We start from the raw sequence: 24485 nt of genomic DNA, 5'->3' as shown, positions 1-24485 counted from the left end.
TGGCGTCCTCGGTGTCACCCATCTTCTCCTTGGTGTCACCCGTGGCATCCTCCTCGGTGTCACCCGTGGCGTCCTCCTCGGTGTCACCCGTGTCCTCGCTGTCACCCATCTCCTCCTCGGTGTCACCCGTGTCCTCCTCGCTGTCACCCGTGTCCTCGCTGTCACCCGCGTCCCCGCCGGCCGCCGCCCGGTTGGTGTTGACGAAGAGCCCCCCTCCCCCGTCCCCGTGGGGGGGGTGGCTGGGGGGGGGGGGGGGGGTGTCACACACACGCCCTGACACGCGTGTCGGGGTGTCCCCACGTGTCCCCAGCCCTGGGGGTGACGGGGGCCGCGACGCCCCCCCCCCCGGTAACGCCCCCTCAATTAACAGCCCCCAGTTATCCCCACCGTTAATCCCCCCCCAATTTCCACCCCCCCAGTTAATCCCCCCTTATCACCCCCCCGATTTCCACCCCCCCAGTTAATCCCCCTTATCGCCCCCCCCAATTTCCACCCCCCCAGTTAATCCCCCCTTGTCGCCCCCCCAATTTCCGCCCCCCCAGTTAATCCCCCTTATCGCCCCCCCCAATTTCCACCCCCCCAGTTAATCCCCCCTTATCACCCCCCCGATTTCCACCCCCCCAGTTAATCCCCCTTATCGCCCCCCCCAATTTCCACCCCCCCAGTTAATCCCCCCTTGTCGCCCCCCCAATTTCCACCCCCCCAGTTAATCCCCCTTATCGCCCCCCCCAATTTCCACCCCCCCAGTTAATCCCCCCTTGTCGCCCCCCCAATTTCCGCCCCCCCAGTTAATCCCCCCTTATCGCCCCCCCAATTTCCACCCCCCCAGTTAATCCCCCCTTATCGCCCCCCAATTTCCACCCCCCCAGTTAATCCCCCCTTGTCGCCCCCCCAATTTCCACCCCCCCAGTTAATCCCCCCTTATCGCCCCCCCAATTTCCACCCCCCCAGTTAATCCCCCCTTATCGCCCCCCCAATTTCCACCCCCCCAGTTAATCCCCCCTTATCGCCCCCCAATTTCCACCCCCCCAGTTAATCCCCCCTTATCGCTCCCCCAATTTCCACCCCCCCAGTTAATCCCCCTTATCGCCCCCCCAATTTCCACCCCCCCAGTTAATCCCCCCTTATCGCCCCCCAATTTCCACCCCCCCAGTTAATCCCCCCTTATCGCCCCCCAATTTCCACCCCCCCAGTTAATCCCCCTTATCGCCCCCCCCAATTTCCACCCCCCAGTTAATCCCCCCTTATCGCCCCCCCAATTTCCACCCCCCCAGTTAATCCCCCTTATCGCCCCCCCAATTTCGACCCCCCCCAGTTAATCCCCCTTATCGCCCCCCCAATTTCGACCCCCCCCAGTTAATCCCCCCTTATCGACCCCCCCAGTTAATCCCCCCTTATCGACCCCCCCAGTTAATCCCCCCTTATTGACCCCCCCAGTTAATCCCCCCTTATCGCCCCCCCAATTTTGACCCCCCAGTTAATCCCCCCTTATCGACCCCCCCAGTTAATCCCCCCTTATCGACCCCCCCAGTTAATCCCCCCTTATTGACCCCCCCAGTTAATCCCCCCTTATCGCCCCCCCCAATTTTGACCCCCCAGTTAATCCCCCCTTATCGACCCCCCCAGTTAATCCCCCCTTATCGACCCCCCAATTAATCCCCCCTTATTGACCCCCCCAGTTAATCCCCCCTTATCGCCCCCCCAATTTCCACCCCCCCAGTTAATCCCCCCTTATCGCCCCCCCAATTTCCACCCCCCCAGTTAATCCCCCCTTATCGACCCCCCCAGTTAATCCCCCCTTACCCAATTAATCCCCCCTTATCGACCCCCCCCAGTTAATCCCCCCTTATCGACCCCCCAATTAATCCCCCCTTATTGACCCCCCCCAGTTAATCCCCCCTTATCGCCCCCCCAATTTCCACCCCCCCAGTTAATCCCCCCTTATCGCCCCCCCATTTCGACCCCCCCCATTTCGACCCCCCCCCAGTTTTGACCCCCCCACTCACCCCTCGCGGGGGCTCCGCGGCTCGGGGGGGGCGAAGGCCTCGGGCCTGCGGGGAAGGGGGGGTCACACCGGGGCGCTGGGGGGGTTGGGGGGGGGTTTGGGGGGGGGGTTTGGGGGTGCCCCCACCAGAGGCCCTGGCGCTGCAGGAAGCGGACGTGGGGGGGGGAGGAGGACGAGGGACATCTCGGCCTTGACCTTCGCCCCCTCCTCGATGGGGTCCACCAGCAGGAAGTCACCTGGGGGGGGGACAGGGGGTCATCGGGGGTCACCTGGGGGGGGTCGGGGGTAACCAAGGGGTCAGGGGTCACCTGGGGACACACACAGGGTGGTTACTGAGGGGACAGGGGTCACCTGGGGGGGTCAGGGGTCACCTGGGGGTGACCTGGGGACAGGGAGTCACTGGGGGTCAGGGGTCACCTGGGGTCAGGGGTCACCTGGGGGTGATGGGGATGACCTGGGGACAGGGAGTCACTAGGGGTCAGGGGTCACCTGGGGTCAGGGGTCACCTGGGGGTGATGGGGATGACCTGGGGACAGGGAGTCACTGGGGGTCAGGGGTCACCTGGGGTCAGGGGTCACCTGGGGGTGATGGGGATGACCTGGGGACAGGGAGTCACTGGGGGTCAGGGGTCACCTGGGGGGTCACCAGGGGGGTCGGGTTCACCATTGGGTCGGGGGGGGTCACTTAGGGGGGACAAGGGGGTGACTGGGGGTCCCCAGCGGGTCACCCGTGGGTACAAAAGGGTCACCCAGGGGGTCACTGGGATGGGGTCAGTGGGGGGGGCTTGGGCGTGGCCGTGTTGGGGCCAGGGGGTGTCATGGGGGTGCTGGGGGGGGGCACACGGGGTTGGGGTGACACCGATGACCCTGGGGACGGTTGGTGGCACTGGGGATGGGTGATGTTCCCTGGGGAGAGGGTGGGGGTGGCGGGGTGACGGTGCCAGTGGTGGGGGGGTCGGTGCTGGTGACAGGGTGATGGTGATGGGGTGACGGGTGGGGTGACAGAAGTGGGGCGAGGGTGGGGGTGACAGTGGGGGGGTGACGGTGAGGGGGTGAGGGTGACACTGTTGGGGTGATGGTTGTGGGGTGCCAGCGGTGGTGACGGGGTGACGGTGATGGGGTGACAGGCGGGTGATGGCGGTGGGGCGAGGGTGGGGGTGACGGTGAGGGGGTGAGGGTGGGTGGGGGGTGAGGGTGGCGGGGTGGGGGCGTCACCTCTCTTGATCCAGATGTGGCGGCGGAAGCGGGGGGGCATGCTGGCCAGGAACCGCACCCCCTCGGCCGTCTCCACCTCGTGCAGGTTGTTCCCGGGGGTCCCCAACACCTGGGGGGTGACACGGGGGGGGGGGGTGACACGGCGGGGGGTGACACGGGGGGTCAGGGCCACCCCCCGCCCATCCCTGTCCCTCCCCCCCGGGGTGTCCCCACCCATGTCCCCTCCCCCCCCCCCCCAGGGGACACCCGCCGTGACCCCGCCCCCCCCCCGTCCCCCCCGCCCCCACCCGCACGATGCGCTGACGCGGCGCCGGCATCACGTGCTCCTCCAGCAGCTCCCGCACCACGTGCTTCCGCTTGGTGGCGCGCGACATCCCGGGGCTGCGGGGACAACGGGGGGGGGAGGGGACGGGGCGTCTCGGAACGGGGCACTCAGGCGTCCGGGCCGCCCCTCCCCCCCTCCCCGAGGGGACCCAGGCGTCCGGGCCGCCCCTCCCCCCGCTTTAGAGCCCCTCCGGTGCCCCTCCCCCCCTCCACGAGGGGCCCCGGCCGGTGCCGCTCACCTCGCTCCGGTACTTCCGGGTGCGCGCGGCGTCACTTCCGGGAGCGTCGGCGCGTCTCTATGGTGGTGGTTGCGGAAAGGGGCGGGGTCTGAGGGGTCGGACACGCCCCCCGATGGGCGGGGGCTGGGGCGGGGCACGGGGCCGCCTCTTTCGGGGGCGGAGGGGCGGGGATTCCCAGCTCCAGGACCGGCCGGTGGGCGGGGTCATGCAAATCAGGGCGAGGGCGTGTCCGGGGCCTGTGGGCGCGCCTATGCTGTTGACGGGGTACCGTGCGGGGCGGATGTATGCAAATGAGGTGGGCGTGGCCCGCAGGACACCGCCTTCGCCGTAACATCAACCCGCCCCCCCCCCCACGCGCCTGACATCACCTCACGCCCCCCTGGGGCGGCGTCGTGACGTCATTCCTGCGCGACCCCCGTGAGTCCCCCCGCGGCGGCGAGCGAGGGGGCGGTGCCGCGCAATGACTGACGGGCTGAGCGCAGTCGGTGATTGGCCGCCCCGTCGCGCTCGCAGGTCGGCCTCCGGGCGCGCTCGCTGATTGGCCGCCCGGGGGCGCTCGCTGATTGGCCGCTGTGCTCGCGCGCGGCGGCGGCGGCGGCGGCGGCGGCGGCGCAAGATGGCGGCGGAGCGGGGGGAGGCGGCGGCGGCAGGCGGCGGGGCCGGCCCCGGGCCCGGGGCGGGCGGGGAGATGCCCCCGTACGCGGGCTGGGCCCCGGCCGAGCTGCAGGCCACGCTGGCGGGCATCGGCGCCCCCAGCCAGGGTGCGCGGGGGGCCGGGGCGGGCTTGGGGGGGGCTCTGAGGGGGGTCCTGGCCAGGCCTGAGGGAGCTGGGGGGGCTTCTGAGGGGCCTCTGAGGCCCTTTGGGGGCTCCTTAGGTGTGTGTGGGGTCCCTAGAGGTCGGGGGGGGCCATAGGGGTGGTTGGGGTTTGGGGGACCCTGCGGGTATTTAGGGGGTGCTGGAGGGTCCCTAGAGGTCGGGGGGGCCATACAGGCGGTTGAGGTTGGGGGGGGCACTTGGGGGGGTGCTGGGAGGGGTCGTGGGCAGGCCTGAGGGAGCTGGGGAGTCTCTGGGGGCATTTGGGGGATGTCAGGGGGTCCCTAGGGGCAGGGGGGGCTTTAGGAGTAGCTGTGATTTGGGGGGGCACCTGGGGAGCTGGGGTAGTTGAGGGTGCTCCGGGGGGTATTTGGGGTGTACCGAGAGATAGGGAGGGCTATGGGGGGGGGGGCGGGGGTATTTGGGGGGGCCCATAAGGGAGTGGTTGGGGTTTGGGGGGTTCCCTTGGGTGAGCTGTAGGGTGGGGAGGGGTTGGGGAGGCCCTGGGGGAGTTTAGGGTGGGCTAAGGAGGTTCCTAGGAGTAGCCAAGGGGGGGTCCCTCGAGGGGCCTTGAGGGTGAGGGGGCTGTTCCGAGGGGCCCTGGGGGGTGTTGGGGGGCCTCTAGGGGTCTCTCGGGGTAGAGGGTTTTAGGGGGGCCCTGGTGTGGGGGGGAGGGGCTGGGGATTGGGGGGCTGGGGGCAGAATTTGGGGGCTCCCTGACCCCCCCCGTGCCCTCCCCAGGCACCCGGGAGGAGCTGGTGGAACGACTGCAGGCTTACACCATGCAGGTGAGCCCCCCCCCCCGCGGCCCCCCGAGTGGGGGGGTCCCCAGCGTCCCCCACGTCCCCTTGAGGGGGGTGTCCCCAGCCCCCACGGCGCCCTGGTCCCCTCGGGGTGCGGGTCCCCACGTTCCTTGGTGGGGTTCGGGACCCCCCACGTTCCCCTGGGCTGGGTGGGGGGGGTGTCATCTCTGTCCCATCAGGGTGGGGGGGTCCCCCTGTCCCGTGGGGGTGGGGATCTGGGTCCCCCATGTTCCCCTGCACTTCGTGGGGGGCTTCTGTGACCACTGGGGGACCACTGGGGGACCACTGGGGGTGGGGTGGGACCCCCATGCCTCTTTGGACTGTGTCCCATTGGGGTGGGGGTCCCCAGTTTCCTTGGGGGGTGTCTGGGACCCCACACGTCCCTCTGGGCTGGGTGAGAGGGGTGTCACCCCGTCACATCGGGGTGGGGGTCCCCCCATCCTGTGGGGGGGTGGGTCTAGGACCACTATGTGCGTCTGAGCTTTGGGGGGGGGGGGGGGCTTCTCTGTGCACTGGGGGGGTTGGGACCCCATTTCTCTTTGGACTGTCCCATTGGGGTGGGGGTCCCCATGTCCCCTGGGGGGGGGGGGGTCCCCCACATCTCATGGGGGGGGTCTGGGACCCCACCGTCTCTCTGGGGTTGGGAGGGGGTGTCCCTCACGGGGTACCCCATTTTGTGCCCCCCCCAGACGGGGATCGTCCTGAGCCGCCCCGTGCTGCGCCCCGAGGAGGGGGACAAGGCTGCCCAGCCCCCGCTGCCGGCACAGGTTTGGGGGGGCTCGGGGGGGGGGGGGGGGCAGAAGTTGGGGGGGGGGGCTTAAGCACAAGGTGTCTTTTCGGGGGGGGTGGCGGGTGCTGGGGAGGGTGAGGAGAGGTTTGGGAGGGTCCTTGTTTGGGGGGTACGAAGGGTGCTGGGGGCTGTCAAAAGAGTTTTAGGGTGTTTGGGGGGCCCAAGGGGTGCTGGGGGGGGCAGGACTCCCCCCAGGTACATAATTTGGAGGTGGGGGGGCAGTGGGTGCTGGGGGGGGTGCTGGGTGCTGGGGGGGGGGCAGGACTCCCCACCAGGTACATAATTTGGGGGTGGGGTTCCAGTGGGTGCTGGGGGGGGGTACTGGGTGCTGGGGGGGGGGGCAGGACTCCCCCCAGGTACATAATTTGGGGGTGGGGTTCCAGTGGGTGCTGGGGGGGGGCAGGACTCCCCACCAGGTACATAATTTGGAGGTGGGGGGGCAGTGGGTGCTGGGGGGGGTACTGGGTGCTGTGGGGGGCAGGACTCCCCCCCAGGTACATAATTTGGGGGTGGGGTTCCAGTGGGTGCTGGGGGGGGTGCTGGGTGCTGGGGGGGGGGCAGGACTCCCCACCAGGTACATAATTTGGGGGTGGGGTTCCAGTGGGTGCTGGGGGGGGTACTGGGTGCTGGGGGGGGGGGCAGGACTCCCCCCAGGTACATAATTTGGGGGTGGGGTTCCAGTGGGTGCTGGGGGGGGCAGGACTCCCCCCCAGGTATGTAATTTGGGGGTGGGGGGGTAGTGGGTGCTGGGGGGGGGGTACTGGGTGCTGGGGGGGGGGGGCAGGACTCGCCCCCAGGGTACATAATTTAGGGGTGGGGGGGTACTGGGTGCTATGGGGGGGCCAGTGGGTGCTGGGGGGGGGCCCAGTGGGTCTCACACCCCCCTTCCCCCAGCTGCCCAGCCTGCCCCTGCAGCACCCGTTGGTGCCCCCTCCCCCGCCGGGAATGGGGCTGAGCTACGGGCTGGGGGTGCCCCCCCCGCCGCCCCCCCCCGGGCTGCGGGGGCCGGGGGCCGAGGGGCTGTCGGAGGAGGAGCGGCTGACGCTGGCCCAGCAGCAGGCGGCCCTGCTGCTGCAGGAGGAGCGGGCCCAGCAGGTGGGGGGCGCCCATGGGTGGGGGCACCCACGGGGGGGGGGGGCTGGGGGGTTACGGGGTCCTGCGGGGTGGGGGCTGGGGGGCACCCACGGGTTGGGGGGGGGCAGGGGGGGTTAGAGGGTCCTGCGGGGTGGGGGCTGGGGGTGCTAGAGGGTGCTGTGGGGGGTTTGGGGGGCACCCATGGGTTTTGGGGACTGGGGGTGCCTGGGGGGGGTCAAGAGGCTTCTGTGGGGCTGTTGGGTGTTGGGGGCACCCGTGGGTGCTGGGGGGTTGCTGCAGGGGGTGTTGGGGGCACCCGTGGGTGCTGGGGGGGGGTCGCTGCAGGGGGTGTTGGGGGCACCCGTGGGTGCTGGGGGGGGTTGCTGCAGGGGGTGTTGGGGGCACCTGTGGGTGCTGGGGGGGGTTGCTGCAGGGGGTGTTGGGGGCACCTGTGGGTGCTGGGAGGGGGTCACTGCAGGGGGTGTTGGGGGCACCCGCGGTTGCTGGGGGGTCGCTGCAGGGGGTGTTGGGGGCACCTGTGGGTGCTGGGTGGTCGCTGCAGGGGTGTCTAGGCACCTGTGGGTGCTGGGAGGGGGTCACTGCAGGGGGTGTTGGGGGCACCCGTGGTGCTGGGGGGTCGGTGCGGGGGGGTTGCTGCAGGGGGTGTTGGGGGCACCCGCGGGTGCTGGGGGGGGGTCGCTGCAGGGGTGCCCGGGCACCCGTGGGTGCTCTGACCCACCCTGTGCGCCCCCCAGGGCCAGCACCCGTTTGGGGACAAGGCCAAGGAGCAGGAGCTGCTGGAGCAGCAGAAGCGGGTGAGGACGGGGGCACCCGTGGGGCAGGGGGCACCTGTGGGTGCGGGGCCTGGCATGGGGGGCACCCGTGGGGACAGAGAGCACCCGTGGGTGTGGGTCTGGGGCTCGAGGCACCCGTGGGGATGGGGGGCAACTGTGGGTGCGGGGACTGGGCATGGGGGGCACCCGTGGGTGCAGGCGTGGGGCACCCACGGGTGTGTGGGTTGGTGAGGGAGCACCCACGGGGAGTGGGGTGCTCTGGGGTGGGCGTGGGGGTGCCCGTGGGGAATGTGGGGACGCCCATGGGTGACCCGGGGACGCCGGGTGGGTGCAGGGGCGCCCGTGGGGGGCACGGGGACGCCCATGGGTGGCGTGGGGATGCCTGTGGGTGACGTGGGGGACCCTGGGCTGGGTGCGGGGATGCCCGTGGGTGGCGTGGGGCACCCATGGGTGTCCCTCTCCCCCCGCCGTGGGCCCCGCAGGCGGCGGTGCTGCTGGAGCAGGAGCGGCAGCAGGAGATGGCCAAGATGGCACCCGCTGTGCCCCGGCCCCCTCCGGACGTGGCACCCATGGGTGCCCGGGCCCCCCTGCCCCCCCGAGGTGAGTGTCACCGGCCCCACGGCCACCCTTGGGTAGGGGGGGACCCGCTGCTGGTGGCGTGTGTCCCCCCACCCTGACCTCCCCGCCCCGCTCTGTCCCCCCGCACAGGCAGCACCCCCATGGGTGCCCCCATGCCCGGGGTGCCCATGGGTGCCCCCCGCCCCCGTGGGCCCCCGCCGCCCCCCGGGGAGGAGAGCCGAGAGGTGGGTAGGGGGCTTCTGGGCGCCCGGGTTCTGTGGGTGGGTGGGGGTCTCCAGGATGCCCAGGTTTTTTGGGTGGGGGGAGGGTCTTTCTGTGTTCTGTGGGTGGGGGGTCTCCCAGGTGCAGGTGCTTTGGTCGGGGGCTCTCCTGGTGCCTGGGTTCTGAGGGTGGGGGGTCCCTTGGACACCCTATTTTGGGGGGGGAGGAGGAAGGGGGCTCCCAATAGGTGCTCTGAGGGTGGGGGGTCCCTTGGACACCCTATTTTAGGGGGGGGAGGGGGAAGGGGGCTCCCAGATAGGTGCTCTGAGGGTGGGGGGTCCCTTGGACACCCTATTTTAGGGGGGGGAGGGGGAAGGGGGCTCCCAATAGGTGCTCTGAGGGTGGGGGGTCCCTTGGACACCCTATTTTGGGGGGGGGGAGGGGGAAGGGGGCTCTCAATAGGTGCTCTGAGGGTGGGGGGTCCCTTGGACACCCTATTTTGGGGGGGGGAGGGGGAAGGGGGCTCCTAGATCGGCGCTCTGAGGGTGGGGGGTCCCTTGGACACCCTATTTTGGGGGGGGAGGGGGAAGGGGGCTCCCAGATAGGTGCTCTGAGGGTGGGGGGTCCCTTGGACACCCTATTTTGGGGGGGGAGGGGGAAGGGGGCTCCCAGATAGGTGCTCTGAGGGTGGGGGGTCCCTTGGACACCCTATTTTAGGGGGGGGAGGGGGAAGGGGGCTCCCAGATAGGTGCTCTGAGGGTGCGGTGTCCCCTTGGACACCCAATTTTGGGGGGGGGGGGGAGGGGTGAGGAAGGTCCCAGGCAGGGGTTCTGGGGGTGGGGGGTGTCTCCCAGGCAGGGGTTGCGGGGGTGGGGGGTGTCTCCCAGGCGGGGGTTGCGGGGGTGGGGGGTGTCTCCCAGGCGGGGGTTGCGGGGGTGGGGGGTGTCTCCCAGGCGGGGGGTTGCGGGGGTGGGGGGTGTCTCCCAGGCGGGGGGTTGCGGGGGTGGGGGGTGTCTCCCAGGCGGGGGGTTGCGGGGGTGGGGGGGCTCCCAGCCCCCTGGGTGCCCTGACTCTGCCGCCCCCCCCCCCCCCCAGCCGGACGACCCGACCGTGGGTCCCAAGATCCCGCAGGCGCTGGAGAAGATCCTGCAGCTGAAGGAGATCCGGCAGGAGGAGCTGATCACCGTGCCGGGGCTCTCGGGTGAGCCCCCCCAGCACCCATAGGTGCCCCTCGGGGGGCGGGGGGCAGCACCCTGACCCCTCCCCACCACCCACCTGTGTCCCCGCAGCCGAGGACGAGATGGAGACGGAGCCGCGGGCGTCGGCGTCGGCCTCGGAGGCGGAGGAGGACGCGGGGCTCTCCAAAAAGGAGGTGGGTGGGGGTGCCCCCCACCCAGGGCGGCTCAGAGGGTCCCTGGGGGGGCAGGACCCTGCTTGGAAGCACCCTGGGGGGGCAGAGGGGCTCCTGCCTGGGAGGGGGGGGTCCTCTGGGGAGGGGGGGAGGTTCTGCCCTGGGTGGGTCTGATCCTGTCCAGAGGGTCCCCAGGGTGCCCATTCCCCGCCTCGGAGCACCCTTGGGTGCTCCATGGTCCTCTGGGGAGGGGCCTGATCCTGCCCAGAGGGTCCCCAGGGTGCCCATTCCCCGCCTCGGAGCACCCTTGGGTGCCCCATGGTCCTCTGGGGAGGGGCCTGATCCTGCCCAGAGGGTCCCCAGGGTGCCCATTGCCCACCCTGGAGCACCCTTGGGTGCTCCATGGTCCTCTGGGGAGGGGCCTGATCCTGCCCAGAGGGTCCCCAGGGTGCCCATTCCCCGCCTCGGAGCACCCTTGGGTGTCCCATGGTCCTCTGGGGGGGGGCCTGATCCTGCCCAGAGGGTCCCCAGGGTGCCCATTCCCCGCCTCGGAGCACCCTTGGGTGTCCCATGGTCCTCTGGGGGGGGGCCTGATCCTGCCCAGAGGGTCCCCAGGGTGCCCATTGCCCACCCTGGAGCACCCTTGGGTGCTCATTTGTCCTTTGGGGGGCCTGATCCTGCTCAGGGGGGGTCCTTGGCCCACGTTCCTTTGTGGGCAGGGGCCCGATCCTGCGCAGCTCCAGGCTGTATCCCGGGGGGGGGGGGCGGGGGATTGGCCCACCCACGGGTCACCCACGTCACCCCCCCCCCACCCAGCGCAACCGCAAGCGCCGCAACCGCAAGAAGAAGAAGCGGGGGCGGGCACGGGAAGGGCCCCCCCCCCCAGCCCGGGGGGACCCCGAGACCCCGGGGGACGCCCCCCCCGTGGAGATCGAGTACATCACCGAGGAGCCCGAGATCTACGACCCCAACTTCGTGTTTTTTAAGAGGATTTTTGAGGCTTTTAAGGTAATATTTGGGGGTGGGGGGGGCACCCAGTGGGTGCTGGTGGGGTGGCAGCACCGTGGGGTGCTCCTAGGTGTCCCCCAGCTGCACCCCCAAGTGGAAAATTCCCTTTTTCTGAAGAATTTTTGATGATTTTAAGGCGGCACCCATGGTGGGGGGCACCCAGTGGGTGCTGGGGGGTGGCAGCACCTCAGGGTGTCCCTGAGCGTCACCCGGCTGCACCCATAAGTGAAATAGTGTCTTTTTTTAGGAGGATTTTTAGCATTTTTAGGGTGGTATGGGGGGCAACGGCGGTGTTGGCAGGGGTGGGGGGCACCCAGTGGGTGCTGGGGGGTGGCAGCACCTCAGGGTGTCCCTGAGCGTCACCCGGCTGCACCCATAAGTGAAATAGTGTCTTTTTTTAGGAGGATTTTTAGCATTTTTAGGGTGGTATGGGGGGCAACGGCGGTGTTGGCAGGGGTGGGGGGCACCCAGTGGGTGCTGGGGGGGTGGCAGCACCCCGGGGTGCTCTTGAGTATCCCATGAACCGCCGCCGCAAGTCACAGATTTTGGTTTTTAGAAGGACTTTTGGTGTTTTTAAGGCAGGTGTTGGGGGGTGGGGGGCACCCAGTGGGTGCTGGCGGGCGGCAGCACCCCGGGGCGCCCCTGACCCCCCCCGTGCCCCCCCCCCAGCTGACAGACGACGTGAAGAAGGACAAAGAGAAGGAGCCGGACAAGACGGACAGGCCCGAGAGCGCCGCCGTCCCCAAGAAGAAGGGCTTCGAGGACGGGCACAAGGGCAGCGAGGACGACAGCTCCGAGGACGAGCAGGTGGGTGGGGGGCACCTCGGGGTGGGGGGCGAGGCGTGGAGGGTGCTGGAGCCAAGCTGGTCCCCACGTCGGGGGTGTCCCTGGGGTGCTCGGGGGCGTTGGCGGTGTGTGGGGGGGGGTGTGACAGGCATGGGGTGGCTGGGGGGGGGGTGTGGGTGTCGGGGGAGGGTCTGGGGTTGGGAGGGTGGCTTATGGGGGGGAGGTGGGTGACTGGAGGGGGTCTGGGTGGGGACAGTCCCTGGGGTGGCTGTGGGTGACAGGAGGGTCCCTGGGGTGGGGGCACGAGCGACAGGAGGGTCCCTGGGGTGGGGGCACGAGTGACAGGAGGGTCCCTGGGGTGGGGGCACGAGTGACAGGAGGGTCCCTGGGGTGGGGACCCGAGCGACAGGAGGGTCCCTGGGGTGGGGGCATGAGCGACAGGAGGGTCCCTGGGGTGGGGGCATGAGCGACAGGAGGGTCCCTGGGGTGGCTGTGGGTGACAGGAGGGTCCCTGGGGTGGTGACCCGAGCGACAGGAGGGTCCCTGGGGTGGGGGCACGAGCGACAGGAGGGTCCCTGGGGTGGGGGCACGAGCGACAGGAGGGTCCCTGGGGTGGGGGCATGAGCGATAGGAGTGCCTGGGGTGGGGGCACGAGTGACAGGAGGGTCCTTTGGGATGGGGACACGAGTGACAGGAGGGTCCCTGGGGTGGTGACATGGGTGACAGGAGGGTCCCTGGGGTGGGGGCACGAGTGACAGGAGGGTCCCTGGGGTGGGGGCACGAGTGACAGGAGGGTCCCTGGGGTGGGGGCACGAGCGACAGGAGGGTCCCTGGGGTGGGGACACAGGTGACAGGAGGGTCCCTGGGGTGGGGACACAGGTGACAGGAGGGTCCCTGGGGTGGCTGTGGGTGACAGGAGGGTCCCTTGGGGTGGTGACACGAGTGACAGGAGGGTCCCTGGGGTGGTGACACGGGTGACAGGAGGGTCCCTGGGGTGGTGACATGGGTGACAGGAGGGTCCCTGGGGTGGGGGCACGAGTGACAGGAGGGTCCCTTGGGGTGGGGACACGAGTGACAGGAGGGTCCCTGGGGTGGGGACACGGGTGACAGGAGGGTCCCTGGGGTGGGGGCACGAGTGACAGGAGGGTCCCTGGGGTGGGGACCCGAGCGACAGGAGGGTCCCTGGGGTGGGGGCATGAGCGACAGGAGGGTCCCTGGGGTGGCTGTGGGTGACAGGAGGGTCCCTGGGGTGGTGACCCGAGCGACAGGAGGGTCCCTGGGGTGGGGGCACGAGCGACAGGAGGGTCCCTGGGGTGGGGGCACGAGCGACAGGAGGGTCCCTGGGGTGGGGGCATGAGCGATAGGAGTGCCTGGGGTGGGGGCACGAGCGACAGGAGGGTCCTTTGGGATGGGGACACGAGTGACAGGAGGGTCCCTGGGGTGGTGACATGGGTGACAGGAGGGTCCCTGGGGTGGGGGCACGAGTGACAGGAGGGTCCCTGGGGTGGGGGCACGAGCGACAGGAGGGTCCCTGGGGTGGGGACACAGGTGACAGGAGGGTCCCTGGGGTGGGGACACAGGTGACAGGAGGGTCCCTGGGGTGGCTGTGGGTGACAGGAGGGTCCCTTGGGGTGGTGACACGAGTGACAGGAGGGTCCCTGGGGTGGTGACACGGGTGACAGGAGGGTCCCTGGGGTGGTGACATGGGTGACAGGAGGGTCCCTGGGGTGGGGGCACGAGTGACAGGAGGGTCCCTTGGGGTGGGGACACGAGTGACAGGAGGGTCCCTGGGGTGGGGACACGGGTGACAGGAGGGTCCCTGGGGTGGTGACATGGGTGACAGGAGAGTCCCTGGGGTGGGGGCACGAGTGACAGGAGGGTCCCTGGGGTGGTGACATGGGTGACAGGAGGATCCTTTGGGTGAGGACATGAGTGAAAGGAGGGTGTCTGGGGGGTCCATGGGGGAGGGACACAGGTGACAGGAGGGTCCCTGGGATGGGAACACGAGCGATAGGTGGGTCCCTCGGGTGGTGACATGGGTGACAGGAGGGTGTCTGGGGGGGTCACAGGTGACTGGAGGGTCCTTGGGGTGGGGACAGTCCCAGGGTAGCTGTGGTGAGACCTCGGGTGACAGGAGGGTCTCTGGGATGAGGACACAGGTGACAGGAGGGTCCTTGGGGTGGGGACACAGGTGACCGGAGGGGCTGCGGGGTGGGGACGGTCCCAGGGTGGCTGTGGTGGGGCCTCGGGTGACCGGAGGGACTCTGGGGGGGGTCACGGGTGACAGGGGGGACCCTGGTGGGGGACAGGGGGGTCGGGGACAGGGCTGGGTGCTGCCCCGGTGCCACCCGGCGGGTGCCCCCGCAGGAGAAGAAGCCGGAGGTGCCCAAGCTCTCCAAGAAGAAGCTGCGGCGCATGAACCGCTTCACCGTGGCCGAGCTGAAGCAGGTGACGGTCCCCTCCCCCCGTCCCCTGACCCCCGACCCCCTCCCCAAGGGCCTGGGCCATCGCCCGGCGCCCGGGGGGCACCCGGAGCTGGGCACCGCCGTGCTGTGGGACCCCGTGTGCCCTGGGACCCTGCTGGGGAGACCTGGGCCACCCTGGGTGGCTGCTGTGCCCTTTGGGACCCCGCTGGGGACCCTGGTGCCCCCCTGGGGTGGCCGATGTTCCCTGTGGGACCCCGCTGGGGACCCTGGTGCCCCCCTGGGGTGGCCGATGTTGCCTTTGGGACCCCGCTGGGGACCCTGGTGCCCCCCTGGGGTGGCCGATGTTCCCTGTGGGACCCTGCTGGGGACCCTGGTGCCCCCCTGGGGTGGCCGATGTTGCCTTTGGGACCCCGCTGGGGACCCTGGTGCCCCCCGGGGGTGGCCGATGTTCCCTGTGGGACCCCGCTGGGGACCCTGGTGCCCCCCTGGGGTGGCCGATGTTCCCTGTGGGACCCCGCTGTGGGCCCTGGTGCCCCCCGGGGGTGGCCGATGTTCCCTGTGGGACCCCGGTGGGGACCCTGGTGCCCCCCTGGGGTGGCCGATGTTCCCTGTGGGACCCCGCTGGGGACCCTGGTGCCCCCCTGGGGTGGCCGATGTTCCCTGTGGGACCCCGCTGGGGACCCTGGTGCCCCCTGGGGGTGGCCGATGTTCCCTGTGGGACCCCGCTGGGGACCCTGGTGCCCCCCTGGGGTGGCCGATGTTCCCTGTGGGACCCCGCTGGGGACCCTGGTGCCCCCCTGGGGTGGCCGATGTTCCCTGTGGGACCCTGCTGGGGACCCTGGTGCCCCCCTGGGGTGGCCGATGTTGCCTTTGGGACCCTGCTGGGGACCCTGGTGCCCCCCTGGGGTGGCCGATGTTGCCTTTGGGACCCCGCTGGGGACCCTGGTGCCCCCCTGGGGTGGCCGATGTTGCCTTTGGGACCCCGCTGGGGACCCTGGTGCCCCCCTGGGGTGGCCGATGTTCCCTATGGGACCCCGCTGGGGACCCTGGTGCCCCCCTGGGGTGGCCGATGTTCCCTATGGGACCCCGCTGGGGACCCTGGTGCCCCCCTGGGGTGGCCGATGTTCCCTATGGGACCCCGCTGGGGACCCTGGTGCCCCCAGGGGGTGACCGATATTCCCCATCCCCGGGCCCCGAGGACCCCAGGTGCCCCCCGGGGCGCCCCCCTCGCCCTCCCGCCGCCCCCCACCCATCTGTCGCCGCCCCCCGCAGCTGGTGGCGCGCCCGGACGTGGTGGAGATGCACGACGTGACGGCGCAGGACCCCAAGCTGCTGGTGCACCTCAAGGCCACCCGCAACTCGGTGCCGGTGCCGCGGCACTGGTGCTTCAAGCGCAAGTACCTGCAGGGCAAGAGGGGCATCGAGAAGCCCCCCTTCGAGCTCCCCGACTTCATCAAGCGCACGGGCATCCAGGAGATGCGCGAGGCGCTGCAGGAGAAGGTGGGACGGCCGCGGGCGGCACCCGGGGTGCCCGCGGGGGGCTTTGGGGGTGTCATAGGTGTGTGATGGGGGCTTTGGGGGTGTCCTGGGAGCCCGCGGGGGGGCTTTGGGGGTGTCATAGGCGTGTGATGGGGGATTTGGGGGCATCCTGGGAGCCCGCGGGGGGCTTTGGGGGTGTCATAGGTGTGTGATGGGGGCTTTGGGGGCGTCCTGGGAGCCCGCGGGGGGCTTTGGGGGTGTCATAGGTGTGTGATGGGGGCTTTGGGGGCATCCTGGGAGCCCGCGGGGGGCTTTGGGGGTGTCATAGGTGTGTGATGGGGGCTTTGGGGGCTTCCTGGGAGCCCGTGGGGGGCTTTGGGGGTGTCATAGGTGTGTGATGGGGGCTTTGGGGGTGTCCTGGGAGCCCGTGGGGGGCTTTGGGGGTGTCATAGGTGTGTGATGGGGGCTTTGGGGGCTTCCTGGGAGCCCGCGGGGGGGCTTTGGGGGTGTCATAGGTGTGTGATGGGGGCTTTGGGGGTGTCCTGGGAGCCCGTGGGGGGCTTTGGGGGTGTCATAGGTGTGTGATGGGGGCTTTGGGGGCTTCCTGGGAGCCCGCGGGGGGGCTTTGGGGGTGTCATAGGTGTGTGATGGGGGCGTCCTGGGAGCCCGCGGGGGGCTTTGGGGGTGTCATAGGCGTGTGATGGGGGATTTGGGGGCATCCTGGGAGCCCGCGGGGGGCTTTGGGGGTGTCATAGGTGTGTGATGGGGGCTTTGGGGGCGTCCTGGAAGCCCGCGGGGGGGCTTTGGGGGTGTCATAGGTGTGTGATGGGGGCTTTGGGGGTGTCCTGGGAGCCCGCGGGGGGCTTTGGGGGTGTCATAGGTGTGTGATGGGGGCTTTGGGGGTGTCCTGGGAGCCCGCGGGGGGGCTTTGGGGGTGTCATAGGTGTGTGATGGGGGCTTTGGGGGCATTGTGGGAGCCCACGGGGGGCTTTGGGGGTGTCATAGGTGTGTGATGGGGGCTTTGGGGGCGTCCTGGGAGTCTGCGGGGGTCTTTGGGGGTGTCATAGGTGTGTGACAGGGGCTTTGGGGGCATTGTGGGAGCCCGCGGGGGGCTTTGGGGGTGTCATAGGTGTGTGATGGGGGCTTTGGGGGCGTCCTGGGAGCCCGTGGGGGTCTTTGGGGGTGTCATAGGTGTGTGACAGTGGGTTTGGGGTTGTCGTGGGGTGCCCCTGGGGCCTCTGTGTGTCCCCGGGAGGGGTTGGGGACACCCCGGGGTGCCCCTGGGGCCTCTGTGTGTCCCTGGGGGGGGGTTCGGGACACCCCGGGGTGCCCCTGGGGCCTCTGTGTGTCCCTGGGGGGGGGGGTTGGGGACACCCCGGGGTGCCCCTGGGGCCTCTGTGTGTCCCTGGGTGGGGGGGTTGGGGACACCCCGGGGTGCCCCTGGGGCCTCTGTGTGTCCCTGGGGGGTGGGGTTGGGGACACCCTGGGGTGCCCCTGGGGCCTCTGTGTGTCCCCGGGGGGGGGTTGGGGACACCCTGGGGTGCCCCTGGGGCCTCTGTGTGTCCCTGGGGGGGGGTTGGGGACACCCTGGGGTGCCCCTGGGGCCTCTGTGTGTCCCTGGGGGGGGGGTTGGGGACACCCTGGGGTGCCCCTGGGGCCTCTGTGTGTCCCTGGGGGGGTGGGTTGGGGACACCCTGGGGTGCCCCTGGGGCCTCTGTGTGTCCCTGGGGGGGGGTTGGGGACACCCTGGGGTGCCCCTGGGGCCTCTGTGTGTCCCTGGGGGGGGGGTGGGGACACCCTGGGGTGCCCCTGGGGCCTCTGTGTGTCCCCGGGGGGGGGGTTGGGGACACCCCGGGGTGCCCCTGGGGCCTCTGTGTGTCCCCCCCGGGGGGTGCTGGGGACGCTGCGGGTGTCCCCACCGCCCCCACCCCCTGCCGCGCCCCCCCCCCAGGAGGAGCAGAAGACGATGAAGTCGAAGATGCGGGAGAAAGTTCGCCCCAAAATGGGCAAAATCGACATCGATTACCAAAAACTGCACGACGCCTTCTTCAAGTGGCAGACGAAGCCCAAGCTCACCATCCACGGCGACCTCTACTACGAGGTGGGGCCCCCCCCCACCCACGGGTGCCCCCCCCACCCACGGGTGCCCCCCAACAGGCTCGTGTTGCACCCCCCGTCACCCACAGCGCGGTCCCCAGAGCGCTGCCCCCCACCCCGACATCCCCCCCCTTGGGCCACCCTGTTCCTCTGGTGTGCGTGTGGGGGGCGCCCCTATGTGTTGGGGGGCTGGGGGGGCGTCCCCGTGTGTCGCCGTGTCCCCGTGCCCCCCCGCGATGTCCCCGTGCCCCCCGCGATGTCCCCCGTGCCCCCCCGATGTCCCCCGTGCCCCCCCGATGTCCCTGTGCCCCCCCGATGTCCCCGTGCCCCCCCGTGCCTTTGTGCCCCTCCGATGCCCCCCCCGATGCCCCCCCGTGCCTTTGTGCCCCCCCGATGTCCCCCTGATGTCCCTGTGCCCCCCGATGTCCCTGTGCCCCCCCGTGCTTTTGTGCCCCCCCGATGTCCCCCTGCCCCCCGATGTCCCCGTGCCCCCCCAATGTCCCGATGTCCCCGTGCCCCCCCGTGCCTTTGTGCCCCCCCGATGTCCCCCTGCCCCCCTGTGCCTTTGTGCCCCCCCCATGCCCCCCCGATGTCCCCGTGCCCCCCCCGGTGACGCCCCCTCCCCCTCCCCAGGGGAAGGAGTTTGAGACGCGGCTGAAGGAGAAGAAACCAGGCGACCTCTCGGACGAGCTGCGCATCGCCCTGGGCATGCCCGTGGGGCCGGTGAGGGGCGCCCGTGGGTGCTGGGGGGGCACCCGTGGGTGGTGGGGGGGAGCTGTGCATCGCCCTGGGCATGCCCGTGGGGCCGGTGAGGGGCGCCCGTGGGTGCTGGGGGGGCACCCGTGGGTGGGGGGGAGCTGGGCATCGCCCTGGGCATGCCCGTGGGGCCGGTGAGGGGCGCCCGTGGGTGCTGGGGGGGCACCCGTGGGTGCTGGGGGGGGAGCTGGGCATCGCCCTGGGCATGCCCGTGGGGCCGGTGAGGGGTGCCCGTGGGTGCTGGGGGGGGCGCCCGTGGGTGCTGGGGGGGAGCTGGGCATCGCCCTGGGCATGCCCGTGGGGCCGGTGAGGGGCGCCCATGGGTGCTGGGGGGGAGCTGCGCATCGCCCTGGGCATGCCCGTGGGGCCGGTGAGGGGCGCCCGTGGGTGCTGGGGGGGTCCCATGGGTGCTGAGACCCCCCCCTCCCTCGGCAGAACGCGCACAAGGTGCCCCCGCCCTGGCTGATCGCCATGCAGCGCTACGGGCCCCCCCCCCTCCTACCCCAACCTCAAGATCCCGGGGCTCAACTCCCCCATCCCCGAGGTGAGGGGGGGGGCTCTGGGTGCTGGGGGGTGGGCGTTCGGGGTCCCTGGGGGGACTCTGGGTGCTGGGGGTGGGTGTTCGGGGTCCCTGGGGACAGCTCTAGGTGCTGGCGGGGCTCTGGGTGTTGGGGGGTGGGTATTTGGTGTCCCTGGGGGGGCTCTGGGTGCTGGGGGTGGGCGTTTGGTGTCCCTGGGGGGGCTCTGGGTGCTGGGGGGTGGGCGTTTGGGGTCCCTGGGGGGACTCTGGGTGCTGGGGGGCGATCGTTTGGGGTCCCTGGGGGGGCTCTGGGTGCTGGAGGGGGGGGCGTTTGGGGTCCCTGGGAGGGCTCTGGGTGCTGGGGGAGATCGTTTGGGGTCCCTGGGGGGAGCTCTGGGTGCTGGGGGTGGGCGTTTGGGGTCCCTGGGGGGACTCTGGGTGCTGGGGGGTGGGCGTTTGGGGTCCCTGGGGGGCCTCTGGGTGCTACAAGGGTGCTATTTGGGTGTTGGGGGGAGTTTAGGGGGGGGGGGGTGGGTTAGGGGTGCTGGGGGCTCATTCTTGGGGGGGCTGTTGGGTGGGTCAGGGGTGTTTGGGGGTCCCAGGGGCACCTCTTGAGCTATAGGGCAGTTCCTGCGTGTACCTGGGGGGTTTGGGGGGGCCCAAGGGGCATTTTGGGGTGCTGGGGGGGGATTGGGGGGGGCTGCGGGGGGGGCGGGGGCTCCATGGGGAGCTCTTATGCTACTCCTTTGGGTAAGCTGGGGGGTGTCTGGGGGAGTTTGGGGGGTGTCTGGGGGAGTTGGGTGGGCGGGGGGGGGCCATGGGGAGCCCGGGAGGGTCTGGGGGGGCTCTGGGCCCCCCCCCGACCCTCCCCCCCGGCGGCAGGGCTGCTCCTTCGGGTACCACGCCGGGGGCTGGGGGAAGCCGCCCGTGGACGAGACGGGGAAGCCGCTCTACGGGGACGTCTTCGGCACCAACGCTGCCGAGTTCCAGGTACCGGGGACCCCCCCAGGACCCCCCCAAACCCCTCGGGCCCCCCCCCGATCCCTCCTGTCCTCTAAGGACCCTCCCAAACCCCTGGGGGGGGGGGAATCCCCGTGAGCCACCCCCAAGCTCTGCAGAGGCACCCTGATATGTCTGCGGCACCCATGAGCCCCCCGGGGGGGCACCCATGGGTTTTCTAGCCCCTCCCCCATCCACCTGAACAATTTGGGGACCCCCCCGGACCCCTTTGCTCCATCCTCCTTCACCCCCCCACCCCGTTTTTGCTTCCCCCTGGCCTTGCTTTCTCCTGGGCACCCATGGGTGCCATCCTTTCCCCCTCCAAGCGCCCGTAACCCCACCCGGCGCCCACGCCCCCCCTCCCCGGCGCCCACAACCCCCCCCCCAGCACCCACAACCCCCCCCCCGACCCCCCCGTGTCCCCCAGACCAAGGAGGAAGAGGAGGAGATAGATCGACCGGACGCCCTGGGGGGAGCTGGAGCCCTCGGACGAGGAGTCCTCGGAGGAGGAGGAGGAGGAGGAGAGCGACGAGGAGAAGCCGGACGAGACGGGGTTCATCACCCCCGCGGACAGGTGGGGGCCCCCCCCGGCACCCATGGCTGCCCCCCGCTGTCACCCACCCCCCCTGAGCCCACCCCGTCTCCCCACAGCGGCCTCATCACGCCCGGGGGCTTCTCCTCGGTGCCGGCGGGGATGGAGACCCCCGAGCTCATCGAGCTGAGGAAGAAGAAGATCGAGGAGGCCATGGATGGGTGAGGGGGGCGTCGGGGTGCTGGGGAGGGGTCTGGGGTGCTCGGTGAGGCGGTGCTTGGGGGGTCAGGGTGCTGGGCGAGGGGGAGTAGGGGTTTGGGGTGCCAGGTGAGGGGGTACTGGGGGGGTCGGGGTGCCAGGTGAGGGGGTGCTGGGGGCGTTGGGGTGCTGGGCGAGGGGGTGCTGGGGGGGTCAGGGTGCTGGGAGTGGGGGTTTGGGGTGCTGGGTGCTGGGGGAGGGGGTGCTGTGGGGTTTGGGGTGCTGGGGGAGGGGGAGTGGGGGTTTGGGGTGCTGGGTGAGGCGGTGCTGTGGGGTTTGGGGTGCTGTGGGGGGTCAGGGTGCTGGGCGAGGGGGAGTAGGGGTTTGGGGTGCCAGGTGAGGGGGTGCTGGGGGGCGTCGGGGTGCTGGGGGGGTCAGGGTGCTGGGAGAGGGGGAGTGGAGGCTGGGGTGGTCAGGGTGGTGGGGAGAGGAGGGGCTGGGAGAGGGGGTGCTGGGGGCTCAGGGTGGTGGGGAGAGGGGTGCTGGGGGGGGTCAGGGTTTGCTGGGAGAGGGGGAATGGGGGTGGGTGTTGGGAGAGGGGGAGGGGGTATGGGGGGGTCAGGGTGCTGGGGCTGGGGGGATCAGGGCGTTGGGAGAGGGGGAGTTGGGTCTGGGGGGGTCGGGGTGCTGGGAGGGGAGGGTGGGGGTGCTGGGGGAGTGGGGGCTGGGGGTTGAGGGTGGTGACGGGGGGGGGTCAGGGTGCTGGGGGAGGGGGGGGCTGTGTAGTGATGGGGTAGTGGGTGCTGGGGGGTGTCAGGGTGGTGACAGGGGGAGTGGGAGCTGGGAGGGGCGGGTGCTGGCTGGGTTTGGGGGCGAGTGGGAGGTGCCAGGGTGGGCACGGTGGGTGGGGACACCCCAGCGCTGAGGGTGCCTCCCCCCATATCCCCCAAAACAGCAGCGAGACCCCCCAGCTCTTCACGGTGGTCCCCGAGAAGCGCACGGCCACCGTGGGCACCGCCATGATGGGCTCCACCCACATCTACGACATGTCGGCGGTGAGCCCCGGGACCCCGCCCCACCCACGGGTGCCGGGGAGACCCCAGCCGCTCCCACCCCGCCCCCCCTAACGCGCGTGCCGCCCTCCCCCCGCGCAGGTGATGGGGCGGAAGGGGCCGGTGCCCGAGGCGCAGGGCGTGGAGGTGGCCCTGGCCCCCGAGGAGCTGGAGCTGGACCCCACGGCCATGACGCAGAAGTACGAGGAGCACGTGCGGGAGCAGCAGGCCCAGGTCGAGAAGGAGGATTTCAGCGACATGGTGGCCGAGCACGCGGCCAAGCAGAAGGTGGGGACCCCCCCCCGCGCCTTTCGCGGCCCCCCGCCCCCCCTTAGGTACCACCCCCACCCACACCCTCTTGGGCACCGCCCCTGCCCACACCCTCTTAGGCACCGCCCCCGTCCCCCCCTCCCTTAGGCACCGCCCCCGTCCCCCCCTCCCTTAGGCACCGCCCCTGCCCACACCCTCTTAGGCACCGCCCCCGTCCCCCCTCCCTTAGGCACCGCCCCTGCCCACACCCTCTTAGGCACCGCCCCCGTCCCCCCTCCCTTAGGCACCGCCCCCATCCCCCCTCCCTTAGGCACCGCCCCTGCCCACACCCTCTTAGGCACCGCCCCTGCCCACACCCTCTTAGGCACCGCCCCCATCCCCCCCTCCCTTAGGCACCGCCCCCGTCCCCCCCTCCCTTAGGCACCACCCCTGCCCACACCCTCTTAGGCACCGCCCCCGTCCCCCCCTCCCTTAGGCACCGCCCCCATCCCCCCCTCCCTTAGGCACCGCCCCTGCCCACACCCTCTTAGGCACCGCCCCCGTCCCCCCTCCCTTAGGCACCGCCCCCGTCCCCCCTCCCTTAGGCACCGCCCCCGTCCCCCCCTCCCTTAGGCACCGCCCCTGCCCACACCCCCTTAGGCACCGCCCCCGTCCCCCCTCTTAGGCACCGCCCCCGTCCCCCCTCCCTTAGGTACCACCCCCACCCACACCCTCTTAGGCACCGCCCCCGTCCCCCCTCCCTTAGGCACCGCCCCTGCCCACACCCTCTTAGGCACCGCCCCTGTTCCCCCTCCCTTAGGCACCGCCCCTGTTCCCCCTCCCTTAGGCACCGCCCCTGTTCCCCCTCCCTTAGGCACCGCCCCTGCCCACACCCTCTTAGGCACCGCCCCTGTTCCCCCTCCCTTAGGCACCGCCCCTGTTCCCCCTCCCTTAGGCACCGCCCCTGTTCACCCTCCCTTAGGCACCGCCCCTGTTCCCCCTCCCTTAGGCACCGCCCCTGCCCAGACCCCCTTAGGCACCGCCCCTGCCCAGACCCCCTTAGGCACCGCCCCCGTCCCCACCCTCTTAGGCACCGCCCCTGCCCACACCCTCTTAGGCACCGCCCCCGCCCACACCCTCTTAGGCACCGCCCCCACCCACACCCTCTTAGGCACCGCCCCCACCCACACCCTCTTAGGCACCGCCCCCACCCACACCCTCTTAGGCACCGCCCCCGCCCACACCCTCTTAGGCACCGCCCCCGCCCAGACCCCCTTAGGCACCGCCCCCGTCCCCCCTCCCTTAGGCACCGCCCCCTCCCCCACAGGCACCGCCCCCCTCCCTTGGGCACCGCCCCCGTCCCCCCTCCCTTGGGCACCGCCCCCGTCCCCCCCCTTAGGCACCGCCCCCTCCCCCTTGTCTGCCCCCCTGGCCCCCCTGGCCCCCCTTGCTCCCCTTGGCGGGCCGGGCAGGGGGGCAGAGCCGACCCCCCCGCCCCCCCGCAGCAGAAGAAGCGGAAGGCGCAGCCCCAGGACGCCCGCGGCGGCGGCAAGAAATACAAGGAGTTCAAGTTCTGAGGCGCCGGCGGGACGCGCGTCACCCCCCCGGGACCCCCCCCCGGCACCGCGCGGCACCCGTGGGTGCTGGGTGACGCCCCCCGAGCTCCGGCAGCGCCCGCGGCCCCCCCTTCGCTTTCCTGCCCCCCCTCGTTTTGTAAATAAAAGGGTGGGGGGCCCCAATGCCCCCCCTCGGCCTCATGCTCTGCCTCGTGTCCCCCGTGTCCCCGCGTCTGGCGGCGCCCCCCCCTCGGTGTCCCCATGTCCGGCAGCGCCCCCCCCCCCTCGGTGTCCCCGCGTCCCCTTCGGGGGTCCGGGCGGTACCAGCCCCCCCAGTGACGGCCGCCGCCGCCCTCCAGCCGCTGGCCTCAACTCACGGATTCAGTTTAACGCAAAATGAGGCAGAAACGGGTGGGGTGGGGGGAGGGGGGACCCCCCCCCCCTCGGCGGTCACGGGGGGCCAGGGAGAGGGGGCTCCCCCACCCCCCCTCCGAGGATCGGAGCCCCCCGGGGGCTGTTTGGGTGGAAAACGAGGGGAAATGGGAAAGGAGGCGGCGTGGTGCAGCGCAAAGGGCGGGGGGCGCCCACCCTGCCACGGCCCCTGGATGGTAGTGGGGACCTAAGTGGGACCCCCGCCCC

At 71.1% G+C, this 24485-nt stretch overlaps 2 protein-coding genes across 3 annotated transcripts; one reads left to right on the top strand and one right to left on the bottom strand.

Annotated features, from left to right (window-relative positions):
- Nucleotides 1–58: 58 nt before the first annotated feature.
- On the bottom strand, nucleotides 59–3885 carry EIF1AD (eukaryotic translation initiation factor 1A domain containing). Of its 2 annotated transcripts, none has more exons than XM_064440602.1 (6): nucleotides 3783–3856; nucleotides 3564–3600; nucleotides 3220–3328; nucleotides 2132–2241; nucleotides 2007–2051; nucleotides 59–239 (listed from the first exon to the last, which is right to left on the bottom strand). In XM_064440602.1, the coding sequence occupies exons 2-6, from the start codon at nucleotides 3591–3593 to the stop codon at nucleotides 162–164; spliced, it is 372 nt and encodes a 123-aa protein (XP_064296672.1). In that variant the 5' UTR covers nucleotides 3594–3600; nucleotides 3783–3856; the 3' UTR covers nucleotides 59–161. The 2 variants fall into 2 exon arrangements, with proteins under 2 accessions (XP_064296672.1, XP_064296671.1); XM_064440601.1 differs by having other exon boundaries at nucleotides 60–239; nucleotides 3507–3600; nucleotides 3783–3885.
- A 481-nt stretch (nucleotides 3886–4366) lies between these two features.
- On the top strand, nucleotides 4367–24046 carry LOC135311472 (splicing factor 3B subunit 2-like). Its single transcript, XM_064440600.1, is given in 24 exon segments — nucleotides 4367–4543; nucleotides 5338–5384; nucleotides 6089–6166; nucleotides 7084–7284; nucleotides 8019–8078; nucleotides 8540–8657; nucleotides 8766–8860; nucleotides 9933–10038; nucleotides 10127–10209; nucleotides 11005–11196; nucleotides 11866–12003; nucleotides 14350–14430; nucleotides 15681–15908; nucleotides 17839–17988; nucleotides 18618–18707; nucleotides 19176–19223; nucleotides 19225–19284; nucleotides 20143–20250; nucleotides 20687–20710; nucleotides 20712–20833; nucleotides 20911–21012; nucleotides 21945–22044; nucleotides 22144–22329; nucleotides 23796–24046. Coding segments are annotated over 24 exon segments (2634 nt in total). The 5' UTR covers nucleotides 4367–4398; the 3' UTR covers nucleotides 23868–24046.
- Nucleotides 24047–24485: the final 439 nt, after the last annotated feature.

The sequence above is a fragment of the Phalacrocorax carbo genome, unplaced genomic scaffold, assembly GCF_963921805.1.
Source record: "Phalacrocorax carbo unplaced genomic scaffold, bPhaCar2.1 SCAFFOLD_347, whole genome shotgun sequence".
Taxonomy (NCBI): domain Eukaryota; kingdom Metazoa; phylum Chordata; class Aves; order Suliformes; family Phalacrocoracidae; genus Phalacrocorax; species Phalacrocorax carbo.
Note: the sequence above shows the minus strand (reverse complement) of the source record. Positions and strands in the feature narration are given on the sequence as shown.

Bases quoted from the DNA above. Each gene is read 5' to 3' on its own strand.
- EIF1AD (XM_064440601.1), bottom strand. From the start codon at position 3,593: ATGTCGCGCGCCACCAAGCGGAAGCACGTGGTGCGGGAGCTGCTGGAG. The intron at 3,329-3,506 runs GTGGGGGCGGGG...GTCACCCCCCAG, and splicing joins CGCGTCAGCGCATCGTGCGG to GTGTTGGGGACCCCCGGGAA. The intron at 2,242-3,219 runs GTGACGCCCCCA...TCCCCCCCCCAG, and splicing joins CCACATCTGGATCAAGAGAG to GTGACTTCCTGCTGGTGGAC.